We start from the raw sequence: 24,244 nt of genomic DNA, 5'->3' as shown, positions 1-24,244 counted from the left end.
TGTCTTTCGAGCCTCTCCCTCCGTGTAGCAGAGGTGACAGATGCAGTGCATGCAGCTCTCAGATTCTCCCAGCCATTAGTGGTGCTGAAGGAAATTCTCGCCCCCTCCGGGGTTTGAGGTGCAATGACACTATTGTCCTGTCTTGGGATCTTTTCCGTTGCTTTTGAAATTTCCCTCATTTTGCTGATTGCCTCTTCTTGGTGTGGTGTTTTTTTCTTCTCAATTTTCTCTGGTGTCCGTCTCCCCTGTGGCCTTTAAAGGCTGTGTTGCCTACAGCAATCTCGCTTGCTGTTTCTGCTGCCTCTACAAAGCCAGATTTTCTTGTGTGAGCAACATCTGCAAGACTCTGAAGAGATTTCTGCCTGTGAAGTGATCTGTAGCTCCTTTTAAGATCTGCTATCATCCAGTGGCCCTTTACCACCTGAAGCTTCAAGACTCTTGCCGTGCTTTCTATGCGCAAATCAACGAGGATGAGTTGTGGTTGAGCGCCTTGCATGATGTGTTGGGTGTAAGAATGTGCTCTTGCCTCTTTTTAGTCCCATGGTCTCCTTGGTTTTGTCTTTAGGACATCCCTTGGGACTGAGGTGACACAGAAATGGAGTGTTTGCTTGCTTCCCTCCACCTCTGGCAACTGTATACCCGTGTAATTCAGCCCAATGAGCAAACCATATTAAATGTTGGCTTCTGTTTTCATGGTAACAATAATTTTATGCTGATTTTTGAAGCAGGACTTTCTGAAAGCCCAGCTCCTCCTCATGCAGACCTGCACCTCCCTTCAAGATGACTTGAAGTCATCTATTTTGATAGAAGGCAATGGCTGCAAGTGGGAAAAGGTGTTGACGGTGCCACCGAGAGTCCTTCCAGGGCTTCTCCGTGGAGCTGCTGCCCACATTTCCACGTGGAAAGACTGAATTTTGTATACCCTTGAGACAGGATTCTTTTAGAAAACGGATTAAGCTCTTTTTCTTTCGTATCCATAAAGAGGGCCTTATCTCTTTTCAAAGTTTATCGTGATAAAATGTTAATTATTGCAGGTCTTAAACTCTACAAGGAATCTAATTTGGTAAAATAATAGCAATTTTCTTCAAGCTTTTTGTCAGTTTTGATTCTTTAATATTGTGCACTTCAGTTTTAAACGCAAATCCGAGTGCCTGGGGTGGCTGTGCCCGGGGCTGGCTGAGGGGCTCTGTGAGGAGAGCTCAGACACAGCCGGTTCCAGCCGGTTCCCGCCGCTTCCCACAGGGCACAGCTCAGTCCACTGGTGCTGCCTCTGGGAACAGAATTAAAGGACAAAACTCCTCCAGGCAGTGAGGAGTGAGGAACAGCCCTGAAGAGGAAGAGGAGGGAAAGGTGTGGGGACAGGGACAGGCTGTGAGAGGGGACACAGAAGCCGCTCTTCTGTGTGATGGGTGAGTCTGGGCTGGACAAGGCAACCCCTGGCAGCCACCACAGGATCACAGAATGTCAGGGGCTGGAAGGGACCTGGAAAGCTCATCCAGTGCAATCCCCCCATGGAGCAGGAACACCCAGATGAGGTTACACAGGAAGGTGTCCAGGCGGGTTGGAATGTCTGCACAGAAGGAGACTCCACAACCCCCCTGGGCAGCCTGGGCCAGGCTCTGCCACCCTCACTGAGAAAAAGTTCCTTCTCAAATTTAAGTGGAACCTCCTGTGTTCCAGTTTGTACCCATTGCCCCTTATCTTACCATTGTCACCGAGAAGAGCCTGGCTCCATCCTCCTGACATTCAGCCTTTCCATATTGATCCCCATGAATGAGTCACCCCTCAGTGTCCTCTTCTCCAGCTCCAGAGCCCCAGCTCCCTCAGCCTTTCCTCACACGGGAGATGCTCCACTCCCTTCAGCATCCTGGTAGCTGCGCTGGACTCTCTCCAGCAGTTCCCTGTCCTGCTGGAACTGAGGGGCCACAACTGGACACAATATTCCAGGTGTGGTCTCCCCAGGGCAGAGCAGAGGGACAGGAGAACCTCTCTGACCTACTGACCACCCCCTTCTAACCCACCCCAGGTACCATTGGCCTTCCTGGCCACAAGGGCCCAGTGCTGGCTCGTGCTCATCCTGCTGTCCCCAGGACACCCAGGTCCCTTTCCAAGGGCCTTTCCAAGTGTCTTGGGGTTGCAAAGCCACTTTGTAGGCAGGTTGGACAGCGCTTGGACAACTTGTAACTTCTCAGTGGCTGTGCTTGAGCTTTTTTGGTTAAAGATGGCTGGCCAAGCGGCGGGATGGGGGCTGTGTTCCCGTGCAGTGCTCATCTCTGGTGGAACGGCACAGGAGGCTCAGGGAAAAGCTGACTTAATCTGGTAGATAATCAGAGAATGCACATTGTTGAAATTTTAGTGGGCAAAGTTGAGCAAACTTGGGTTTGAGGGTTCAGTCCCAAAACCTCAATTTGCCCCATGCTGTGATAGCAGAGGACTAAGATGTGTGAAAATGCCCAGAGATGCCGCTTGTCTTCACATATCCATGCTTGACTTCCCACCGGTGTTACAGGGGTACTGTAACAACTAGTTTAATTGGATTTAATAGTGGTGATTTGCCTGCTACTCTGCAGAGAAACAAATCAGATGTTTATGCCCAAGGGTGTACACAAATGAGTTTACAGCATACATAGTCATGTTTTTAGGAACCCAATTGCAAAGCCTGCCATATATTTGAAAGTAATTTCAATTTACTTTCCTAAAAAAAAAAAAAGAAAAAAGTTTGTCTCTTCAAAAGCATTCTTCCAAATGAGTCTTAAATAAAAATGTTACCTGGTTTATTTCTAATGGTAGTAGTATTGCAGATTACTGTTAGGTGAGGGATTTGAGGGGTTTTTTTGTTGGTTAGTTTTTAACTCTGGCTGCCTAGCATCAATTCAATTGATCTGCAACATACTCTGCCCATCCTGTACTTTGCTTTTCTTTCAGTGGTGCTAAATGCCTATTACTTTATACTTTAAAAGTTTCTCCTGGACCAGCTTTCTGGTGTTTTTCCAGTATGTTATCTAGGAGGTTCTTCTGCCCCAAATCAGTTACTTCTACAGAGGAAATAGAATCGATTCTAAACTAAGCACATCAGGCATACGTTGAAAGATGCCGATTAAAAGGATGTGTTATCCATAGATGGGTCATTATGAAGTTGTAGCCACTACTGCTTAGCACATTGATGTAGTGCTGGGGGAAAGCACAGGGAAATATTTCTTATTAACAATTTTAATTAACTTTTAATTGATTTCTAGGAAGATAAATGGTTTCATTACAAAGTTTTACAATTAACAACTTCACTGCAATTACACATTCATGGAAACTTCCTGACAATTGTTCGGATAACAAAACATGAAAATCTCTTAAGATCTTCCCAGATGTCTGTAGCCTCATTTACAAAGTCAAATAAATGAAAATACTTTGCTCACAGAATACCCTTTGTTTAATTTGCATCACTTTATTCATCATGCCATGATTTAATTAAGAAGGGGAAAATTAACAGGTCAACATTCAGATTGTATTGAGGGCCTGGTAAGCACTAGGAAAAACAGATGAATTTTGTCCGTCCCTGTAAGGGCAGTTATGTAATAGCAAGAATTTTATTTGTCTGATACTGAAATCTGAGACTTAGTTCAGTATGTGAGAACAAAGATATCAATTGAACAAAATTGAAAAAGTTCTCTGTTGCAATCATCTGCCTCTTTTGAGCGTAGAACAAGGATGATACGTGATAACATTTGGTTTTGAAGAACATGATAAACTATTGGAAGTTGAGTAGTTCTTCAGAGAGCAAGGATTAAAATATCACTAAACGTGATGACCATGCTAAAGGAAAAGAAAATTTCTAACTAATGTGTCCATTCTACCTGTCTGCTGACTGCATTCATCTTTCATCTAAGTATGTGCTCCTTAGTGATTTGGGGAGCAACAAAACACCTAAATCAAGCCATGTAAAATAAAAATCCCCCTCAGACGCCACCTAACCCTGAGGATACAGCAGCATTACAATTATCCAGGGGTTCGACTTGAAAAGCATTTTGTCTTCTACTTAAGTGCACAGTTATGCAGGTCTGCGCAATCAAACCTGCATTTTTGTCTGAAGTCCAGTTGGGATCCAGTAAACCTGCCTCCTGTCACCGCAAATGAAGACATTTGTTTCTGTGGGATATTTTATCTTCAGCAAAATATCAAGCTGTTGTAAACAAGAAATGCTAAATAGCCACACAAGCATTAGTACCCTGTAGGATATTACCCTGGCTTACCTTGTTACTCCCATGTAGGTGTGCCCCTTGTACTTAAAATCTCTGTTAAAACATGGCTCTGTTTTCTGGGGTTTTTTTTAGGCTACGGACCCAGATGCCGGTGTAAACGGTCAAGTTCATTACAGTTTGGCAAACTTCAAGAATCTTTTCCGAATCACATCAAACGGTAGCATCTATACCGCAGTGAAACTGAACAGAGAAGTGAGGGATTATTATGAGCTCATTGTTGAAGCAACAGACGGAGCTGTGGATCCCCGCCGCTCAACACTCACTTTAGCCATCAAGGTGCTGGATATTGATGACAACAGCCCTGTTTTTACTAATGCTTCCTACACTGTCTGTGTGCCAGAAAATCTACCGCCAGGCACAGTTTTTCTGCAAATAGAGGTAAGAAAGCATTAGAGAGTGAAGATGATGTTTCATAAATGTTCTGCAATACTAAGCATGTTTATATTTAATTTGTCAACGAGGTTGCAGTAAAAGATTGCACACTGGAGTGGGGCAAGTTATTAAACTTAACAGACTGAAAAATGCATGACCTTTGTTCATTTGGAAATACGAGCAAGTATTTAAAAAACAAGCCACAAAACCTACAGTAATGCTGTCGTTTCTTGGAAAATTGTTTTACACATTTAAAGTGCCTTTGCTTTGTTTTTGAAAGCTTGTTATATTGCTGCTGCTTGTTTATGGTAGTAGGAAAAGGGCTTTATCTCAACTGATTGAGACATTTAAGTCAAACCTAGATGTCTCACCTGACATTATGGTTAATGGAGATAAATAGTTGCTTCCAGAAGCAATTCATCCCATACCAAAATCATCATCTAAGACAGCTGGAGTAAAGTGGGCACCTGGAGATTGTTGTCTTTTCCTCACTGATTATAAGATACTCAGACAAGTGAGAGTTAATTGTTCAAGGATGAGACAGATCTCTAAAGACAGCTGAGATTCACTTCCCGTGAGCAGTCTGCGTATCCTCCTGAGGTTTTGGTCAGCATCCTTTAGTGAGAAGAATCTGTCCTGAGACAATTTCAACAAGGATGCTTTTCTCTGAATCTGACTGCAGATAAATCTAATGTCAAATTACAGCTAAAGCAATCACGCAATATTCCTTATTCTGATGAAAACGAATATTCTTTGTCTAAATACCGTTATGCGGGGTGACATTAAACATCCAGTGTCCTCTCCCTGGCAGTGGCAGCAGCACATGTCCTGTGAGGAGAACAGGAACAGGCTGAGCTTCCAGGGACTCCTGCCCACAATATTGTGCTCATTCCATGTGGCAGGTATCTCTGGATTTTATAACCTTAAGAGGGTTTGTCTTCCTCGTGTTTGTCCAGTAGTATTAGGTACATCAAATACTAATAGAATAATACAATGAAATTAAATTGGTTTGCAGCAGTTTGCTTTTTTATGTTCTTTAAATCTAGTAGGGATTTTTTATGAGAAAGTATTTTGTTTTCAAGTACTTTTTTTTCTGTATGGTACGCTCCAGGCAAAGGATGTTGATCTTGGTTCTGATGTGAACTATCGAATAAGGACGCAGGAAGCACTACAGTATTTTGCACTGAACAAACACACAGGCGAGTTATCGCTTTTGAAGTCCTTGGATTATGAATCATTCTCTGACACAGAGGCAACCTTCACGTTTCTTGTGGAAGCCTTCGACAGCAAGGGCACTATGCCTCCCGGCCTCGCCACTGTCACCGTGAGAGTCAAGGTAAGAGGAATAACTTGTCAGTTGAAAACATCCTCTCTTATTTGGTACAAGATACTTGATGAACCCTCGCCGGTGTCCTGATGAAACACCAGAGCGTGATAGCAGCTTGTCTGCTTTCCTGCTTTTTCACTCGTATGAAGCTGTTGCCTTTTTCTGACAGCAACTTGTTCAGTTGAACATACACTTTATAACAGCTATAGTTACTTGGCTATATGCAATTACGTAGCTAAATCTTGAATAATAGATTTACGAAGTACAAGAATACTTGAGACAAATATAAATGTTTAATCCTGTAGAACCCCTGAAAGGTTGAAATAAGTACCTAATGGAATTGTTTGCAAAAACGACACCATCGTGTTTCAGTTAAAGCTCTCATAAATTGTAATTTTATGAACCATTTGGGGGTACTGAATGCTGATGTGGCACACCATGTCGTGTGTTGCACAGTCTTCTGCATGAAAATACAGAGCTGCAAAGGAACAGGCTTATTTAGTGGTCTTGCACAAAGAATTATTTTTAGGCAGCATCACCTCTGGGTTTCAGTTATCTCAACAGTATTATGGGGATAATGGCCTTCTGTTTGGTAACGATCCACAAATGAAAAGCGTTTGCAGCTGAAACATTAGCACTTACCTGTCTTAATTTGGTTGATGTACTCATGTTCAAAAGTAGAGGATATTTTAGATGCTCTAAATGATCCCTCCTTCCATTTACAGAGGTGTGGTTGTGGAGCCAGTCAGTTGAGTTCTTTTGCGCAGTTGTTTCATATCTGTTGACTTTGTCAGAGAGGAACTGTGAGCTTTGGGAGAGAAGAGAGTTTAATTACTTGTATTTTAGCTAAGAAGCAAAAACTGTAGCAAGAACAAAATCATAGCTCATAAATGTGAACATCGTATCTGGCAACTTCAGTTTAAATGTGAGTCTGCAGAAAGTATTTAGCGCACATGAATCAGTCTCAGGTTCACAGGATCACAGAATATCGGGCTGGAAGGGACCTGGAAAGCTCATCCAGTGCAATCCCCCCATGGAGCAGGAACACCCAGATGAGGTTACACAGGAAGGTGTCCAGGCGGGTTGGAATGTCTGCACAGAAGGAGACTCCACAACCTCCCTGGGCAGCCTGGGCCAGGCTCTGCCACCCTCACCAGGAAGAAGTTTCTTCTCAAATTTAAGTGGAACCTCTTGTGTTCCAGTTTATACCCATGACCTCTTGTCTTACCATTGGTTGTCACCGAGAAGAGCCTGGCTCCATCCTCCTGACACTCACCCTTTCCATATTGATCCCCATGAATGAGTCACCCCCCAGTCTCCTCCAAGCTCCAGAGCCCCAGCTCCCTCAGCCTTTCCTCACACGGGAGATGCTCCACTCCCTTCAGCATCTTGGTGGCTGCGCTGGACTCTCTCCAGCAGTTCCCTGTCCTGCTGGAACTGAGGGGCCACAACTGGACACAATATTCCAGGTGTGGTCTCCCCAGGGCAGAATAGAGGGGCAGGAGAACCTCTCTGACCTACTGACCACCCCCTTCTATTTCCCCCCAGGTACCATTGGCCTTCCTGGCCACAAGGGCCCAGTGCTGACTCGTGGTCACCCTGCTGTCCCCAGGACCCCCAGGTCCCTCTCCCCTACACTGCTCTCTAATAGGTCATTCCCCAACTTATACTGGAACCTGGGGTTGTTCCTGCCCAGATTCAAGACTCTACACTTGCCCTTGTTATATTTCATTAAATTTTTCCCCACCCAGCTCTCCAGCCTGTCCAGGTCTCTGGATGGCAGCACAGCTTCCAGTGTCAGCCACTCCTCCCAGCTCGGTGTCATCAACAAACTTGTTGACAGTCACTCTATTCCCTCATCCAAGTCAGTGATGAATATATTGAATAATACAGGCCCCAGTACTGACCCCTGAGGCACTGCACTAGATACAGGTCTTCAACTGGACTTTGCCCCATTGACCACACTTCCTCAGTTTAGCTGCGAGAATGCTGTGGGAGACTATGTCAAATGCTTTACTGAAATCAAGATAGACCACATCTACCGCTCTGCCATCATCTGTCCATCTCATTATGTCTTCATAAAAGGCAATGAGTTTGGTCAAGCACGACTTCCCCTTGGTGAAGCCATGCTGACTGCCCCTAATGACCCTCTTATCCTTGATATGCCTTGAGGTGGCACCAAGGGCAAGTTGTTCCATCACTTAACCAGGGACGGAGGTGAGGCTGACTGGTCTGTAGTTACCCGGGTCCTCCTTCTTGCCCTTTTTGAAGACTGGAGTGACACTTGCTTTCCTCCACTCCTCAGGCACCTCTCCCGTTTCCCAAGACTTGGCAAAGATGATGGAGAGCGGTCCAGCAATGACCTCAGCCAGCTCCCTCAGCACCCGTGGGTGCATCCCATCTGGATTTATGGATGTCCAGGTTGCTTAATTGCTCCCTAACCCAGTCCTCATCAGCTGAGGCAAACTCCTCCGTTGTCCTGACTTCCTCTTGGGCCTCAGGGGTACAGGGCTCCTCTTCCCCAGTGGCCAGCCCCTCCTTCCATGATCTGTACACTCTCCTCTTCCACTTGAGCTTACCCAGCAGTTCCCTGATGAACCACACAGGTCTCCTGGCTCTCTTCCTTGACTTCCTGTGTGTCGGGATGCTCTGATCTTGAGCTTGGTAGAAGCAGTCCCTGAATGCTAACCAGCTATCTTGTGCCCCTTTACCTTCAAGCAGCCTTGCCCGTGGGAGTTCGGCTCACTGTCTGCAGCTGCTGTGAATTGCCATATGATTTTGAGTGATTCTGTTTGTCAGTCTCTGCTGAGCTCAGAATTACGTAAGAGACAGTAAATATCTCCAGTTATTAGCTTTGATGACGACATAAGGTTTCCACAACACCTCTCTGTCTCTGCATATTTCTGACCAAGATGCAGATCACCTGTTTCCTAATAGTCTGTGTTCTTTCCCAGCGGTTTGTAAGTCAGTCGAAGAAAGATACAGCTTTGGACATCATTCCCTCAGCCTTTTCTGTTACCCTTTTAAGGAGAAAGTTGCTCAAACCTGTATTTTTCCTAGAAGAAACTTTTTCCCAGCACAGTGAATTTTTGAAAGAATAAAGTGTTTGGGTTGTTTGTATGTTTTAGTTGCCTTTTTTAAAGATACTTATTTTCAGATAGGATTGTGTTCAGGGAAAAGCTGTAGTCTGCCTCAAAGGGCTGACCCAGCTGCCTGGTGGTGTGTTTGTATTGTAGCATTAATGACAGGGCACGGGGGAGTAATAACAGTTCAACTTGGTGGCCTTAGTGTAACAGCAGCCTGCATATTTTCAAAGGGAACAGGGAACTTAAAAAGGGATCAAAAAATAGGTTTCTTATTTTCCTTGAAACTCTTCCCACATGTGGGCAACAAAAAGGAGCATGATGATACTAATTTGGAAAAGCTGAAATACTGGGCTGGAGCCCGGAGTGACAAATTCTGCAGTAAAAGGTGTGAGGCTGGCGACAGAACAGGGCCTGAAAGAGTGAGGACAAGCAGCTAGTATTTTAAATGAGAGAGAAAATAAATGAAAGAAATTATTAAGTGACATACTCAGTGACAGGCTGACTTTTGCAACAGATCAGCAGGCATAATTAAATATTATATATATTGCTGAGGGTACTGTGTTGCTTAGGTTCCAGCCTTGAGTGACAGGTAGTGTTTTGAGTGGCAGTTGAGAGAATGGGGGAGGACTTGTAGAAAACACATTTTTAACTTCTCAGTTTGTTGGGCAGATATGATTAATGTCAGATGGTAGAAATTTAGAACCTTGGTCACAAGAGAAATCTAAAATAGAAAGAAAGTTTTAATTTGAGCTTAGAGATGAACTTTCCAGATACAAAATTAACAGAGGCTAGGGGCAGGTGGAGGTTGAAATCAGAGCTTTGCGAGATGACAAGGATCCACAAGAGGACGCATTGGATAGTTGATGGAAGAGACAGAGCAGCAGGAGAGGGGTGCGGAGTCTTGGAAGCCAAGTGAGAACAAGGAGAAAAGCAAATCTCAGCTGTGGAAAAAAAACAAAACAAACCAGAAGGAAAAAAGTGTGTTGCAATGCGGTTCGGTGTGTTCTTCATGCTGTTTTAGGGCATAGCTAAATAGGTGACTCCTGGTGACCATGTTCACTGTTTCATTTGAATCAGTTATAATCTTTTGTTGATCAGTTAGGATGTCTGCACAGGGAATTGGAGGTGTCCTAAACCTCATGATTTCTTCCAGAGCACCTGCCAAATTAGAGTCTGTGTACAGGGACGGGCTGCTTCTGCATGAGGATGGAGATGGAGCTGGTCCCCTTTAGCCTGTCTTGTGCTCCTGTTCGGGGACCGGGAGCTGGATGCGTCTCATTCTGCTTAGTAGTAAATGTGGTTTTGTTTTTACTTTATTTAGATGGTATTAGAATAATTATTTTATTGCAGTGTTTGTGACCCAAATAGAGAATAAACCAAGTGCAGATACGCTGTAGGCCCTAACTTAACAGTTATGTGTGTTACAGTCATTGATAACACAAAACCAAACTAGGGAAAATCCAGCGGCAAGCATTCAGGCATTAGTGGGTCCAAGGAGGGAATTCCTGCAGCCGTTAGAGTACTCAGTCCCTGGAATCCTCTGAGCATTATTTGTATTGCACAAGTCTCCAAGTCCATCCTTTTGGGCTTGTGCTGCTCTGTCGACCTTTGTCATTTTTCACAGTCCAGCTCTCAACCAAAAGCCTTGTAATTTTTACTGTGTGGTAGGATTCTGTGGAGCAACTATGGACATCTGATGGTTTCATACAGCATTTACGTGATATAAAACTGCATGAGCAGCAGTGCACTGTACCCATAATCACGCTGGTCGTTGTGGCTTGGAGAAGGGTAGATACACACAGCGGCTTTCCCTAGACTCTTGCTTTGGTGTGACAAGTTGCAAGTAGTTTGTATTAACCTTCCCTGAACTTGATCAAAACACAGATTGCATAGCAGAATACTCACTGCAGGAAAAAAAACTGCATATCAGTATTGAAATCCAGTCTTGGCCTCTGCTGCAGCCAAATGGCCCTTGACAATCTGTGGAGATCTTACAGCTCCTTCTTCGAAGAAAGCCAGAGGTAAACGACTGAATTGTTACACACTTCCTGGTATTATTGAGGAAGAATAGTAAAAGTGGCATTGACTTCTTCTTGCCAGAAAGATGCAAACCGCCTCCAACAGCCTGAGATTTTTCTTATTTCCCTAGGTCTCAGGTTCCTCTTGCTGCTTGCGTAACTCTAACCTGAAAGTAGTAATGAGTCGTTTTGGGGTGGCATAGGAGATTGTACAACTGTTCATCCCGAGTAATTGATGACTGTAATCCCATCTGTAATCAAGGACACAAAACTTTTCATTTTTTTTCTGGTTTATATATATATAATTATACAGGATAGACACAGCAAGTTTTATCAGCCTTCAAAATGTAGTTTAAGGGATAAAAACTACCCACTCCAAGAAGCAATTTCTGTGCTGGTTTTCAGTGTTTTGCCCCTGTCAAGACATAATTTCTCTACCTGTCAGAAGGGCAGAGATTCACAGTCCCTTGGTGTCTGAGGGGGCTGAACAGTTTACTCGGAGTGCCTGTAGTGCATCTTGCAGTACACACAAGCATCCCCTCACGAGACGAATCTTTCCCAGTATTGGAAGAAGCAAAATCATTACTGTTCAAATGGCGTGCTTATTATTAGGATTTAGCATTTGGAAACGATTACTATGGTAATAGAGCTGCGTAACAGAAACAGGACTAGCCGTTTTCCAGTTTAGATTGCAGTTAAATGAGAAATGTGTTGCTAAATGCATATTATAAGAATTTCTGAATCGTGGGGCCTGTAAGGTACTTGTATATTTTATGTCATGACCTCGTCTTATTATTATTACCAGCATTATTTTTGTATTACCTTATATCTTTGTTATTTGTTAGAATTGCTTTTTCTCCTCTTTCTGCGTTCCAGGATTGGTTTCCTTTTTAGTTTTTCAAGTAGAGTAGTAGTTTAATGAAGCCATTATCTCTGGCTGATGACTCAAAGTGCTAGAGCAGCAACAATAAGACAGATCTGTATGTTTCTAGCAATGCCATATTACGAGACTGCCTACCAATATTTCATATAATTTCTACCACACCTCAATGCCAGTGGACTCTTACAAACATTATGCAATGGATTTCCAGATTTAGTAAAACTGACTTTACCCATGAACCTCAAGAGACATATCAGTATCATCAGAGAGTGCACAAACTGTAGCTGTCAGACTAGTTTCTCAGAAGAAATATGTCTTTAGGTGATGCAATGTATGCTTTAGGTGATGTATTATATGCATTGATTGGTACTTATTGTGGGGTGACTTTGAATCTTTCATAATTACTAGGGTAAGTCTTCCCTTCCTTGAGAACTTTGCATAAAAGAAACAAACCAACCACGCAAAAATGTGTAACAGTCAAATCTTTATCTGTGGCCTGATTGCTCTGCGTTGTCCTTCCTCACCATGACCATTCTCATGGTCCCTCCTCTTCAAGTTGGGAGCAAACAGTGTCATCTCGGTTATAATGCTGCTACAGTGCAGAGCTCCAACCTGCTTGGACAAGAAATCTCCCTTTACTTATCTGACACCCAAACCTTGAATCGGAACAAGCAGAAGTATGATTAGTTTGCTTTTCTAGAGTGGGAGGGTTAGAAGCAGCTCTGTGTTTGTGGCCTAATCACTTTCTCAAACCAAACAATCAGAGCCAACATTATGCAAAGCAAATGAAGGTGTGTTGGAGAAAGGATGCAGGAACCCAGCATTTGAGACGGCTGAAATAAAGTGTTTAAATAGCCTTGCGTATGTGTAGCTGCCACTGCTTTCCCTTCCTGCATGCACATCCTAGAAATTCACACCAGTCTTGTTTCTAATGAGCAGGTGAGCAGTAATACATCATTGCTTCATTAAGCTGGAATTTCATGTTATAGTGAGATTTAATTGCAATAATAATGAAGATTTTCTGCCAGAAATTATACAGGTAATGAAGAATACCTGGAAGATAAAAGATGTTAGTGAACCAGTTAAGGTCAAACACGTCATCAGTTTATAATATGTCAAAAATAAATTGGAAGTTATGTTTTTTCAGTAAATTTGCATCCATGAAGTTAATCCTTGCTTTCTATCATGTAATGAAAACCATTTCCCATTTAAAGAATTAACAGGACAGTCCAGCACAGTGGCAGCACATAACTTGAAAAAAAATGAGCTGTATTGCCTACAAAACGGAACTGCTTATTTATCTGTTTTTCTATTGGCATTAATGGAGTAACAGGCATAGTGTTGGACCATGGTGCCAGTAAACATATTTTTTACAATCTCAGCTTATCTGTTCAGTCATCTACTAGTCATTTATTACCTCATATATTCCACTATGAATATTGTCTCTTAATTTATATTATGAGCTACTTTAGGGCTTGCTGAGCACCGAATATGAAGAAGAGGCAGTTATACCTTGTTAACAAGCCTGTGTTTTGCATAGCTTCAAACAAAGAACCTTGTGCAAAGAAGCACTACACCCAATTAAAGATGAAATTCAAAGTGCTGCTTCATGCAGTTTGTTGTGTTATCTTGCCAGCACCATCACAAAGATTTTGAATTTGCTCAGATTTACTCAACATTAGCTTCTCTAACCTCAGGCCTTCTAAGTCAGTCACCGTGGTTGATACATAGATCTAAAATGTATTTCAAATACTCGTGGCACAGGTAGGAGACAAAGAGGTTGCCTAAAGAATGGGAAGGGACTTGCAGTTCTTGCTGCTCCGGTATCTGGTGAATTTGGCTGGTGCTATATACTGTGCCATGAAATGAGTTCACTTCTTCCACCCTCCAAAAGCTGCATTTTTCCTGAGTCACAGCTTTGAAGGCACTCTTTTACATATGGAATTTGAAGTGGAAATAATCACAGTAGTTTTCCATCACATGTATGATGATTGGTATTAAAATAAACTGGTTATTGCATTTGTAAAAGGAAGAGTTTTAAAGCTAGGGATAAGTGAGATCAGTAGTAAGTCTATTTTTTTTCTGTTACTTTTATCATATACATTAAGAAGTATAAATTGTTCTTTTTTTCACCTTCTTTGAATAAATCACAGAAACTGACTGATGAAAGTACAAATTACAGAGGAAACAAAATTGCAGATATCTTTAAAAGGATGACTTTACCTCATAGGTGGTAAGCGATTGTACAGTTATTCATTTCTAATCCCTTTGCCATCGATTTGAAAGGCTGGATATACTTGGCTGTGTAATATTCTGTTACTGTAAACCCCTTCACAGAACTCTCTGGGTAAATTACAACAGATCACTCATTTAAGTTAGTAATACCAGTCTTTCAGCTGAAGGATGAGAATTTTCTTGATGTCTTAAGATCCTGGTTGTTGTCCCGGTCCTAGGTAGTGTGTTCACTGCCTACAGTAGCCCTTGAGGGGATTGTTAGGGGTTTTTAGGGCCTGGAGTATCCTCTCGGCTTTGCATGATTGCGTAGCAAAAGAATAGATACAGTTTACACACATGCATAATAATACATATATATATATATACATCTGTATATCTATCTATCTATCGATATATCTCCATCAGCTCTTGGCTCAAATCAAAGGTCTGTGGTTGTATTTGCTGCAGCAAATGACATGGTAGGAGCTTAAGGGAAGAGGAAAAAAAGTTAATCCAGTAAAGGGATTATAGTTGAATAATATTTTGGTTTTCTGAATGCACAGCTCAGATTTTCAGTTGTTTCAGTGCCAAGTCTGTGACTCCAAATCCAGGGACTTCGTTTCAGAAGAGCTTTAAAAATTATTTTTAGCCTATCATGTAATTTAAGATGACTATGACATGAAAGCGCATGAAATTTGCATTTTAGTATTTAATATTACGTTTGTACATTTGTCCTGTTCTGAACAAGGTTGATTAGCATCACATTGCAAGGCTTTGGAAACTTACTAAGTTTAATAATAGAAATATAATCAAGTGAGGATTTGCAGAAATTGAGAAATTACAGAAGGAGCCAAGTGGCTGTTACCAGTTAACGTGGACCAGAGGAACGCATGGTGAGAACGTGAGGCATTCACAGATGCTGCAGCTGAAATGTGGTGGTGGTACAACAGATCTCATCGCGTGTGAACGTCAGTGAGCACCGTGCTGGAGGGGTTTCTGCCCTCTTGTAACCCTCATGTGGCATTTGCTGTAAAGCTGAACGGGAGCCCATTGCAAAGCATACTTGCAGCAAAATTAAAGCACTTGCTCGCTTGGGCCCAAAAAGTGTTTTGTTAAAGGGCAAGGTAAGGCCTTGCGGCAGAGGGGAAGTTCTGTGGGTGCTTGTTACAAAGGGCTCCCTTCTTACTTTGCTGGGTTTTTTGTGAACTGATGTTTAACAGGTGGAGAGATTGAAAATCACTGTGAGACAGTTGTGTGAGCGAGGCTGCTCCGTGCGGAAGGTCTGTCCTGGGAGCCCGGCCAGGAGCCGACGGGAATGCGGCCAGAAGCAGGGCTGGTATCCCCTGCTGTCACTGGGGCAGGACTGAGCACCCAACTGGGCTGAAATGGGGCCCTGGCCCCAGGGACAGGGTGTAGAGGTGAGGCTGAGCTGCTAAGGGCTACAGGTGCCCTTTGGGCTGTGATATCTTGGGGCCTTCAGTGGATTTTTAATTCTGTTTATTGAGTAACAAAATATCTCAGAATTTTATTCTTTTTTTAATAATGCCTTGAGTGACATCTTACTGTGCTTAAGGAATGCACGAAAGGAGTAATGATTTTCTAGTACAGTGATACCAAAACACTCCTTTCCTGCATGGATATAGGAATAGAGGGATGTTAAATGTGCCCTTGGAAGTCCCCAGACAGCAGGGGCTTATTAAACACTTGGAGGCAGCTCAGATGGGAAGGCACCAGCTCTGGTAATGTGCACGTAGACTTAAGTGGCAGATGTTCAAAACAAAGTGACAGCAGAAGACTACAGATACATAGGTACAGATGTATATACAGATACATATCTGTAGTTGTAGAAGAAGATTGGGAAGGTTTGAAAATTTCATTGTGTGACATAGGCTATGCTTTGAAGTAAACCTTTTTACTTTCTCCCTTTGTGGGTTTTATTTTATGTACATTTAACATTAGTGGAAGGAGGGATCACTTTAAAAACACTTTTTTTTCCTATTTATTACACTTGTGATAAAAGCTGGCAGACTGCAGAAGAAGCTGTAAATGCCTAATATGCATTTATTAGCTCAGACACTGTTCAGTCATGCTGATTTTTAGAGCAAAGGAATGTTGATTTCCACTCAGATATAGTTAACTAGAAACCTTGCTAGCAGCAGGTATAATCAAATAGCACACTCCAGAAGCGGTAGGAAAAACACATAGATGTACTTACAAAGGCTTTATGAAACGACTTGCAAACCAAGAAAATGTAATATTAATATTTAAGAAACTAACGAACTTCGTGATTTTGTCAACAGGTCAGAAATAGGAGACTAAAACTATTTCTTCATAGGCTTTTAGAATCTTCATGATAAGATGCTTTTGGCTTAGCAGGTCAAGAGAGAGGCAAGAAGGGAAGCTTTGTGCCAAATTGCATTTGTAGTGCAGGTTCCCCAGGCAGGAACCTCGACAGGTGCTGTGGTGATAATGTGAAAATCTTCTGAACAGTGTGATTCTCTTAGTGGTCTTGATAAATCAACGATATCTGTGATTTTGGTGTTCTCTGACAGGAGTTTATCCCCCTGAAACTGCTCAGCAGATTAATAATAAGATTTTGCTGTTATGAAATAAGACTGATTTTATAAGCTCTGAAAAATCTAAAACCTGGATGAGTAGATGTGTTGATTTTTGTGGGTGTTGGGGAGGAGGAGGTTCCCTCCGATTTGGCAGGGCTGCCCTCTAGTGCACGGCAGCCTAAAGGCAGCAATTTTTTCAGCATGCTAACAGGGCTCCCTTTGTACAATAAAAGGGCATTTTCACAAATTCTGGCATGTGAGATAGCTATAGATATGTATACATGCATATATTTATGTGTATATACATATGTTTATCAAATATATTGAAGTATCATCTGGAGTTGCTTCTGTTTGTGTAGAGATAGCTGATGAAAAATTAACTTAGGTTTTTACTCTTTCTTTTTGTCTTACAAAACAAGATTTCTACCAAAACACATTTTCAAAAACATTTATTATTCCTTAGAAACTCTTTAGGTAATAGGGGTAATATTCAAATGAGACGAGTCTGTCGGTTGTTTTAAGGTTGCATTTTATTAGTGGAAACATAAGAGTAATGAGCTGCAGCTGTGGTTCACTGGAGGGAGAGGGGCCACAGCTGTGTCTCATCACAACTGCCCTGCTCCCTGCAACCAGCAGAGAGGAGCTGCAATCCCGATGCACCTTCCTCCTTTAGGCAGGATTTTCCAAATATCCTGGGACAGCCAGAGCAGCTCGTGCTGCACTTGACCTTCCCATCCTCTGCTGCTCAGGTTTGGGTTTTAAAGTGTGGGATTTTATTTTCACACACCCTCCTTGGTCCTTTGGGAGGTGGATCTGTGGGATCCATTGTGAAGTCAGGGTGGAACGCTGGGGCTAGTGCGGTTTGTGACTAATGCTGGTGACTCCAGGACCCCAAGGGCTGAGCTGGGATCACTCTGCTTGCTGTCCCTGTCCCTGCACACATTGGACACCCCAAGCTGCACGTGCTTCGGGTGAAGGTGAGTGGCAGCTGTGTGCAAGGAGGAAGGCAGACATTAGAATCTGATTTGTGTCCTTCCGAGGTTAGGGAATGAGGAGGAAGAGGGGATTATTTCACCCAGATGATAAATCACAGAATCGACTGGGTTGGAAAAGACCTCAGAGATCATCAAGTCCAACCCTTGGTCCAACTCCAGTCCATTGACTAGATCATGGCACTAAGCACCATGTCCAATCTCAGCTTAAAAACCTCCATGGCCGGTGAGTCCAGCACCTCCCTGGGCAGCCATTCCAATGCCTGACCACTCTCTCTGCAAAGAATTGCTTTCTCATCTCCAGCCTCAATTTCCCCTGGCAGAGTTGAAGCCCATGCCACCTTGTCCTGTTGCTAACTAAATGCTTATGTTCTTAACTTACTGCAGTACAAAAGGTCTCTTGGTGTTCCCAGAAGTCAAAAAGATATTGAAGTTTCTGAAGTCCATTTAAGTTTACAAGTTAATTTTATACTGGGAACACTGTACTGCAGGTGTTTTTCTTCTGCTCTAATTGTGTATTGCCCTCCCACATCGATGGTCACCACCTGTTTAGTCTTAGTACATTACAGCTAGTGAGCGTCTTAATGATTTTTAAATTACGTATTGATTTGCTCCTTAATGCCTTTCCTCCCCCATGCGTTGTTTCTCCTTGTTGGCATTCCTAGATGACTATCTTAGTTCACCAACATTTTTTGTTCAGCATTTTCATAATCTTTGCAGACAGGTCAATATTTGTTTCCTACAAACCTTTTGCTGAATAACAGCCCTTGAAATCTTTTGAGTGAGATGTGTGTTGTTCAGAGGGTAAGGATGTTGTTCAGGAAGAAGGATTGTTCAGGTGCAAAGGGTGATGTCTGACTTGATAAATCAGTTGGCATCAAGAAACATCTTAATTTGTCTTTGTTTGCTCTTAAAGGCACTAATGTGGATTTCCAAGAACAATAATGTTTGAGCATCTCTCCCATATTGTGCTTCCTTCATGCTTGATTCTGAATCTTTGTGCAAGGCAAAGATATTAAGGATGTCTCGGGTCCTGCTTCTATGTGCTGCCTACTGTGAGCAATGTGAAACAAACTCCAACACAAAGTGGCAGATCAGGAGTATCTATGCTAGGGCGAAAGCTTTGGGGGGTTTTATGCTTTGACTTTCACTCTGTTTTGTAAACAAAGATGTGTAAAAATATAATAAACCTGCAGCTAGATGAGCAGTGACACAAAGGCTGGTTTGTATTTCTATACATATACGTGCTACTACCTTATTGTCAAAATACACAGCCCAAGTATTTACAAGTGAGATATACAGAGAATTACTTACCTATCTTTTCAATGTACATATCTGTGTGTGTGTCTGGATTTGTGTGACGGAAGCAGTGGACCGTGAACAGTTTTAAGATGCTGCAGTCTGGCCACAAGAGCACTGGAGCCCCAGTTTTAAAAGGTGATTACGCTACTTCTTACTACTACTAGGTTACTGCCTTATTCTTACCCCGTGGTTCGGAATTGCACTCATATGCTGCATCCATTTCTATGCACAGTCAAGTTTAGCGGTATTTAAGCAGAAGCCATCAAGTATAGAGTAATCTTAAATTATTTAGCTGTGCAAAAACATGTCTGTCTATGTCTTTGACCTTCAGTCATGACAGAAGCCCAGAACTTTCTCTAAATGTTATCTTTCTGCCTGGAGTCCCTCTGCAATGAAAACCCGAAGAGGTTTCTCTGCATTTATCAGAGAACACTGAACAGCACTCACTGTTAAGTCCAGCTTGATGAGGAAAATTGAACTTGATCACAGGGGCACAGGTTTGGAGGGTGGGATGGGGCAAATCATGCCCATGATTTCTCGAGCTATTTGCAGGAAATACAGAGTGTGCTTTCTTTCTGTGCCATGGCAAAATCAGATCTAGACTGTATTCCATCTTTAGTGGTGGTGCTTTTTGCCAGAAAAATCAATAATTTCATTTTGTGACCTTTTTGGTACCTTTAATTGCCCCTAAGATGTGAAGAAATAAGATACCAGTTGAAGGAGATGATACATGAATTTCTCCAGCATGTCTCTAACAAAATCTCTACTTACTCTATTGGGAATTGCCCAGAAGAGTCACTTCACCCCCCAAAAAGCCCATATCCATGTCATCTGCATGTTTTGCATGTAAACCTTCTGCCTGCAAAAATCCCCATTCTCTTTCTAGCAGTTATTGATCATGGACATTTGCAGTGAGCACATGAGAGCTGTTCTGCCTAGTTATGACTGAAATATTTGGAGTCTATTCAGTCAGCCTGGCCAAGGTTTATGAGGCACAATTGTGCATAAAACTTGTCTTAGAGGAAAGATAAGCTAGAGAAGCAGGAGGCTTTCTGTCCGACTTTATGCTTTGCTTTGTATTCCTGTGTATTTTGTACTGATCCACATATCTTGAAAAATAGGTGCGTTAAGTAGGATGACTGAATAGTTTTCTTTAGCAGAGGATATAGTGTATCATCTATAAACAGGATTATGCTTTCCAGTACCTTAAGTCACAGATTTTCAGGCACTAAGGTCACATAATGGTATTAAAAAAATAACACTGTGGTTCTCCCCAGCCATTTGTGAGCAAACAGCCGAGTGTGATCTCTTGAAGCTACGCCGAAGCAGAAAGACCCGATATGGCTGTAGATTTGCAGGTACACAGAGAGAGATGGATTCAGATGAAGCAATAAATACAGACAAAAGGCTGGATTCTTCCTGAAACTTCACCTGCTTCATGGGAAGCAGAAGCTGCAAAAAAAACCATGTTATCATAAGCCTAGTGTTGGGTTGTTACCTTGAGGAGGAAACTTCTCAAGACAGAAAGTGTCTTCTCTGTGTGTCCCACTGGAAGACTTTTAGGCTCTATGACCCAGAGCGGTTCCTGATTTACACAGTTGTAAGGCCTATGCATGCGGTGTTGTATCACATTTTTCCTGTCACACTGGAGATTAGTCTTAATATTCCATACCTAAGTAAATTATTTTCTTACAAATAGGTCAAGAAATTGAAATTATAAGATTCAGTACCTGTAATTCCATGGGGAAAAAAAAAAGGTAATCTGTTTGAATTGGAATGTTTTTCCAAGAGGTTTTAATTAGAATGCTCTCCCAGTTCTAATTGCCTAGTAGTCACTTTTTGATGATCCAGTTGTCTCTTTGAAAATTTGAAAAACAGAGAAAAAGCACTTCTAGTGCCTTGAAGACTTGAATTGCAGACCTTTCAGCTGAATGGAATGCATTAATTATTCAGGCATTTCCTACATGGACATGTAACAGTCTTTTATACATATATATAGGCATAGATATAGATCTATACTATGCTCTCAATTGCTGTGATGAGGTATGGCTGAATTTTTGGAAGGATTGTGGAACATAGTGTGCTGACCAGTATCAGCATGTTGCATTTGGAGCACAAAGAGCAGTGCAACAGGTGGAGGCATCATTGCGTAAACTCTGGCGAACTGTTTGTGGCGATTACCTGAGAGATGTGCGGCACCTGCACTCCACAGAGCTCGGGTCACGTTCTGCTTTAAGGGGAACAACAGTCTGCTCTTCATTTGTGGATCAGTAAAGTGCTGAAGGCATGTGATGGTTCTTGTTTGATTTGGAAAAAAAAGGCAAAACAAACAGAAAAACCAACGGAAATAGTAGAAGATTTTCTCTTCGTTTATTGCATATTAGGGGTAACAAACACTGTCAAGCAACAGCAGCTCATTCATTTTAGAAAATTAGCCAAGCCATGTTGTGGCCCTCTGCTTGAGAAGCAGGTGTCATGGAAAACTCTGCTTTGTTTACTGGGGAACCTGTGTTTTGCTGCAGAATTTCCTTCTGTTGATCTGTCTCGCATGAATTTCTTTTGTGAAACGTCGGCATCTTCCCCTTGTGTGCTGGTTTTGTACGGTGGTAATGGAATTGAGAGCCGAGACTGCGAATGGCAAATAGGCTTCCTGATGGAGTGATTGTGTAGAGTGTGAAAAAAACGATTGTGAACGCATCTGTAATTCTGTTTGAACTTCAGAACTAAACTCTTAATTATGTTTTGCAGGATATGAATGATTACTCGCCAGTATTTAGCAAAAAGCTCTACAGGGGAATGGTTGCTCCTGATGCGGTCAAGGGCACTGTTATCACTACTGTTTCAGCTGAGGATCAAGATCCTCCGGTAAGCAAAAAGGTTCTATTAATACTCTGCACCCAAGAGGGAAAAACTTTAACCCTCATAAGTGATCTAACTCTCTCAACAACAAAGGTGATTATTATGAGTTTCACAGAGCAGTAACTCATACATTTTTTTATGTCAGCCTGTCCTTTGTCGTTGCGGACAGAGGCTGCATTTAAAATGGTTGTTTCTGAAGCTCCTTTCTGTCGGGAAGATTTTTGGAAAGCTCTTTATTCAACTTCACGGTGTAGATGAGTAAGAGGAATAGGCAGGAAGGAAAATCATGCCTGTCTGGTAGAGTTCGGCAACTTAAAGAGTAACAAAGTACAACTTTGTAAGATCATGGCTTTCTTGATTTCACGGTCCTCGTGCATTTCCAGTCTGAGGCACCACGGGGTCTCGTGGAGCTGCACAGCTCACCAACCAGCCCTGGTGGGTGTGCAGAATTTGAACTGAGTGCACTTGTTTTGGGGATAAGGTTTATTTCTGCCGCTGGCTTTTATCACTCTTCTCTGGGGAAGCACTTGATTGACAGAACTGGGCATGTATTCTTGACTTGTTAACTATTCTGAAGAGTAATATCGATTTTTGTAATCAGAGGTTGATGAACGTTGGTGACCAGATGATACACTGAGGACAATAGGAGCCAAAGATGTTCTGCCAGCCAGGTCTAATTTTTAATTATCAGTGTTTGGCATATTAAGGAGAATAATCCTCAGGGAGAAGAGTTCAGAGAGAATGTGCCATGCACATTTCAAGCTGATAGCAATGCTTTGACACAGATCAACTGTAGCTTAGCTAAATACGCTACATAGTAATTTATTTACCACCCAAGTCAGAAATGCTAAGGCAGTGTTTCTGTAAGGACAGGCTGCTATGCCCTTGTAAAGTGTCCTAATGCACCAAGGTAAGTAAATCACCTGCAGGTGATAGGTATCAGTGAGGTATTACTGAACGTGGAGGCATTTAAGGTGGTTTATAACAGCTGAAGATCTGGACTGTAGTTTGTTTAAAGTATATGAAAGACAGTAGTATCATCAAGCAGGTAATGAATAGCAGTAGTTATCAATTACTAGTGCTACAGAGTATTTAAGGTATGTGGCAGCAGAGGACATAGACATTATTTGAGCAGTAAACAAAAGCAATGGAGAGAGGTGTGCCTGGGACGTTTTGAAGGGGAGCACTAAGAGATGTTGGTGCCTCATTTTGAGTGCCCTGCTTATGGAATGAAGCCCGAGGTGTGTGTTAAGCTCCTTCCATAGAGCACAGGCGCATTAGAATAGGGTCCCAACCAGCCAACATGTTAAGCACAGATCTGCTTAATTAAAAGCAGCATAGTCAGCATGTGTGTGTGATAAACTGATCACAGAGGCAAGTGGGAATTTCTAGAGTGTTGCTTTAGAGATGCTTCTAATAATGCATAGCCTAGGACCGTTCTCATTGTGGCGGGCACCTACAGTCTCCTTCCAAGGCACATCTCGGGGTGCTTATAGCTTTTGGTGTGTGGCAGGAACGAGATGATTTAGTGGTAGTGCCTGCTCTCCTCCCTCTGCATCCTGTTGTATTAACCTCGCTAGGAAAATCCTTTCCATGGGATGTTAAAGGTCTACGCTGCCTTCCCTCTGCAGACTGAAGGATTCAAACCTTCAGCTCTGTTTCCATGTGAAATACCATACCAGTGAGGAAAGAGACTGGCCAGAGTTCCTGACAAAAAAGGCGCATGTCTGCAGGTGTGTGGACATCTTCCAAGCCAGGAGGTTGCTATTAAGGTAACAAAGGCAGCACCTGTGAAAATAATGGACGTACAAGGTTAACCAGACTTGTACCCACATCACCTGGTGCTGGGCTTGAACTGTTGCACCGAAGCAAGGGCATACGTCTCTGGTAGCCTTGTAGAAGTCTGGAATGTAGAACTCCATGCTGTAGCCCTTCAGAGGGCTTGGTAAGTGCTCGTATTTTTGTGGCCTACCTATGTGCTCGCTCCCATGGCCTTTTTGCTCTGTGGAAGTCAGGCGCTTTGTCTGACCCTCCTGTGCTGTTCCCTGGGGCGCACCTGGCCTAGGTTTCCAGCATTGTCATAGTCACTGTTTAAAACAGTGACTTGCAGGGGAAGGTAGGCTCATAGCTATTTGCTGGAAAAGAATTTTTAAATTGACTTAAGACTATTTGATTCTGCTCTGTGCATGACTTTTACTGTCACATTTCATGAATGTCTTATTCTTCCATATGTTAGGAACAATATCCTGGGGATTACAGAATGGAAATTGAGATCAAAGTGGTCAAGGTTTCTAGGTGGCATTAGAAGCCTGCAAAGGCTGTGTTTATACCATATATTGCACAAAAATATTAGCTCATTTTGCTAACATTTCTTTCTGAATAA

The 24,244-nt window shown here is 42.5% G+C and overlaps 1 protein-coding gene across 10 annotated transcripts in view; it reads left to right on the top strand.

Annotated features, from left to right (window-relative positions):
* The window catches only part of PCDH15 (protocadherin related 15), a 695,403-nt gene that overhangs the window by 579,535 nt on the left and 91,624 nt on the right, over positions 1-24,244 (top strand). For all 10 annotated transcript variants that reach the window (XM_065068175.1, XM_065068177.1, XM_065068178.1 and 7 more), the window contains 3 exons: positions 4,326-4,631; positions 5,737-5,961; positions 21,751-21,867. In XM_065068175.1, coding sequence (XP_064924247.1) covers positions 4,326-4,631; positions 5,737-5,961; positions 21,751-21,867 — 648 coding nt within the window. The remainder of the gene's footprint in view (positions 1-4,325; positions 4,632-5,736; positions 5,962-21,750; positions 21,868-24,244) is intronic.

The sequence above is a fragment of the Columba livia genome, chromosome 6 (genome assembly GCF_036013475.1).
Source record: "Columba livia isolate bColLiv1 breed racing homer chromosome 6, bColLiv1.pat.W.v2, whole genome shotgun sequence".
Classification (NCBI taxonomy): Eukaryota; Metazoa; Chordata; class Aves; order Columbiformes; family Columbidae; genus Columba; species Columba livia.
Note: the sequence above shows the minus strand (reverse complement) of the source record. Positions and strands in the feature narration are given on the sequence as shown.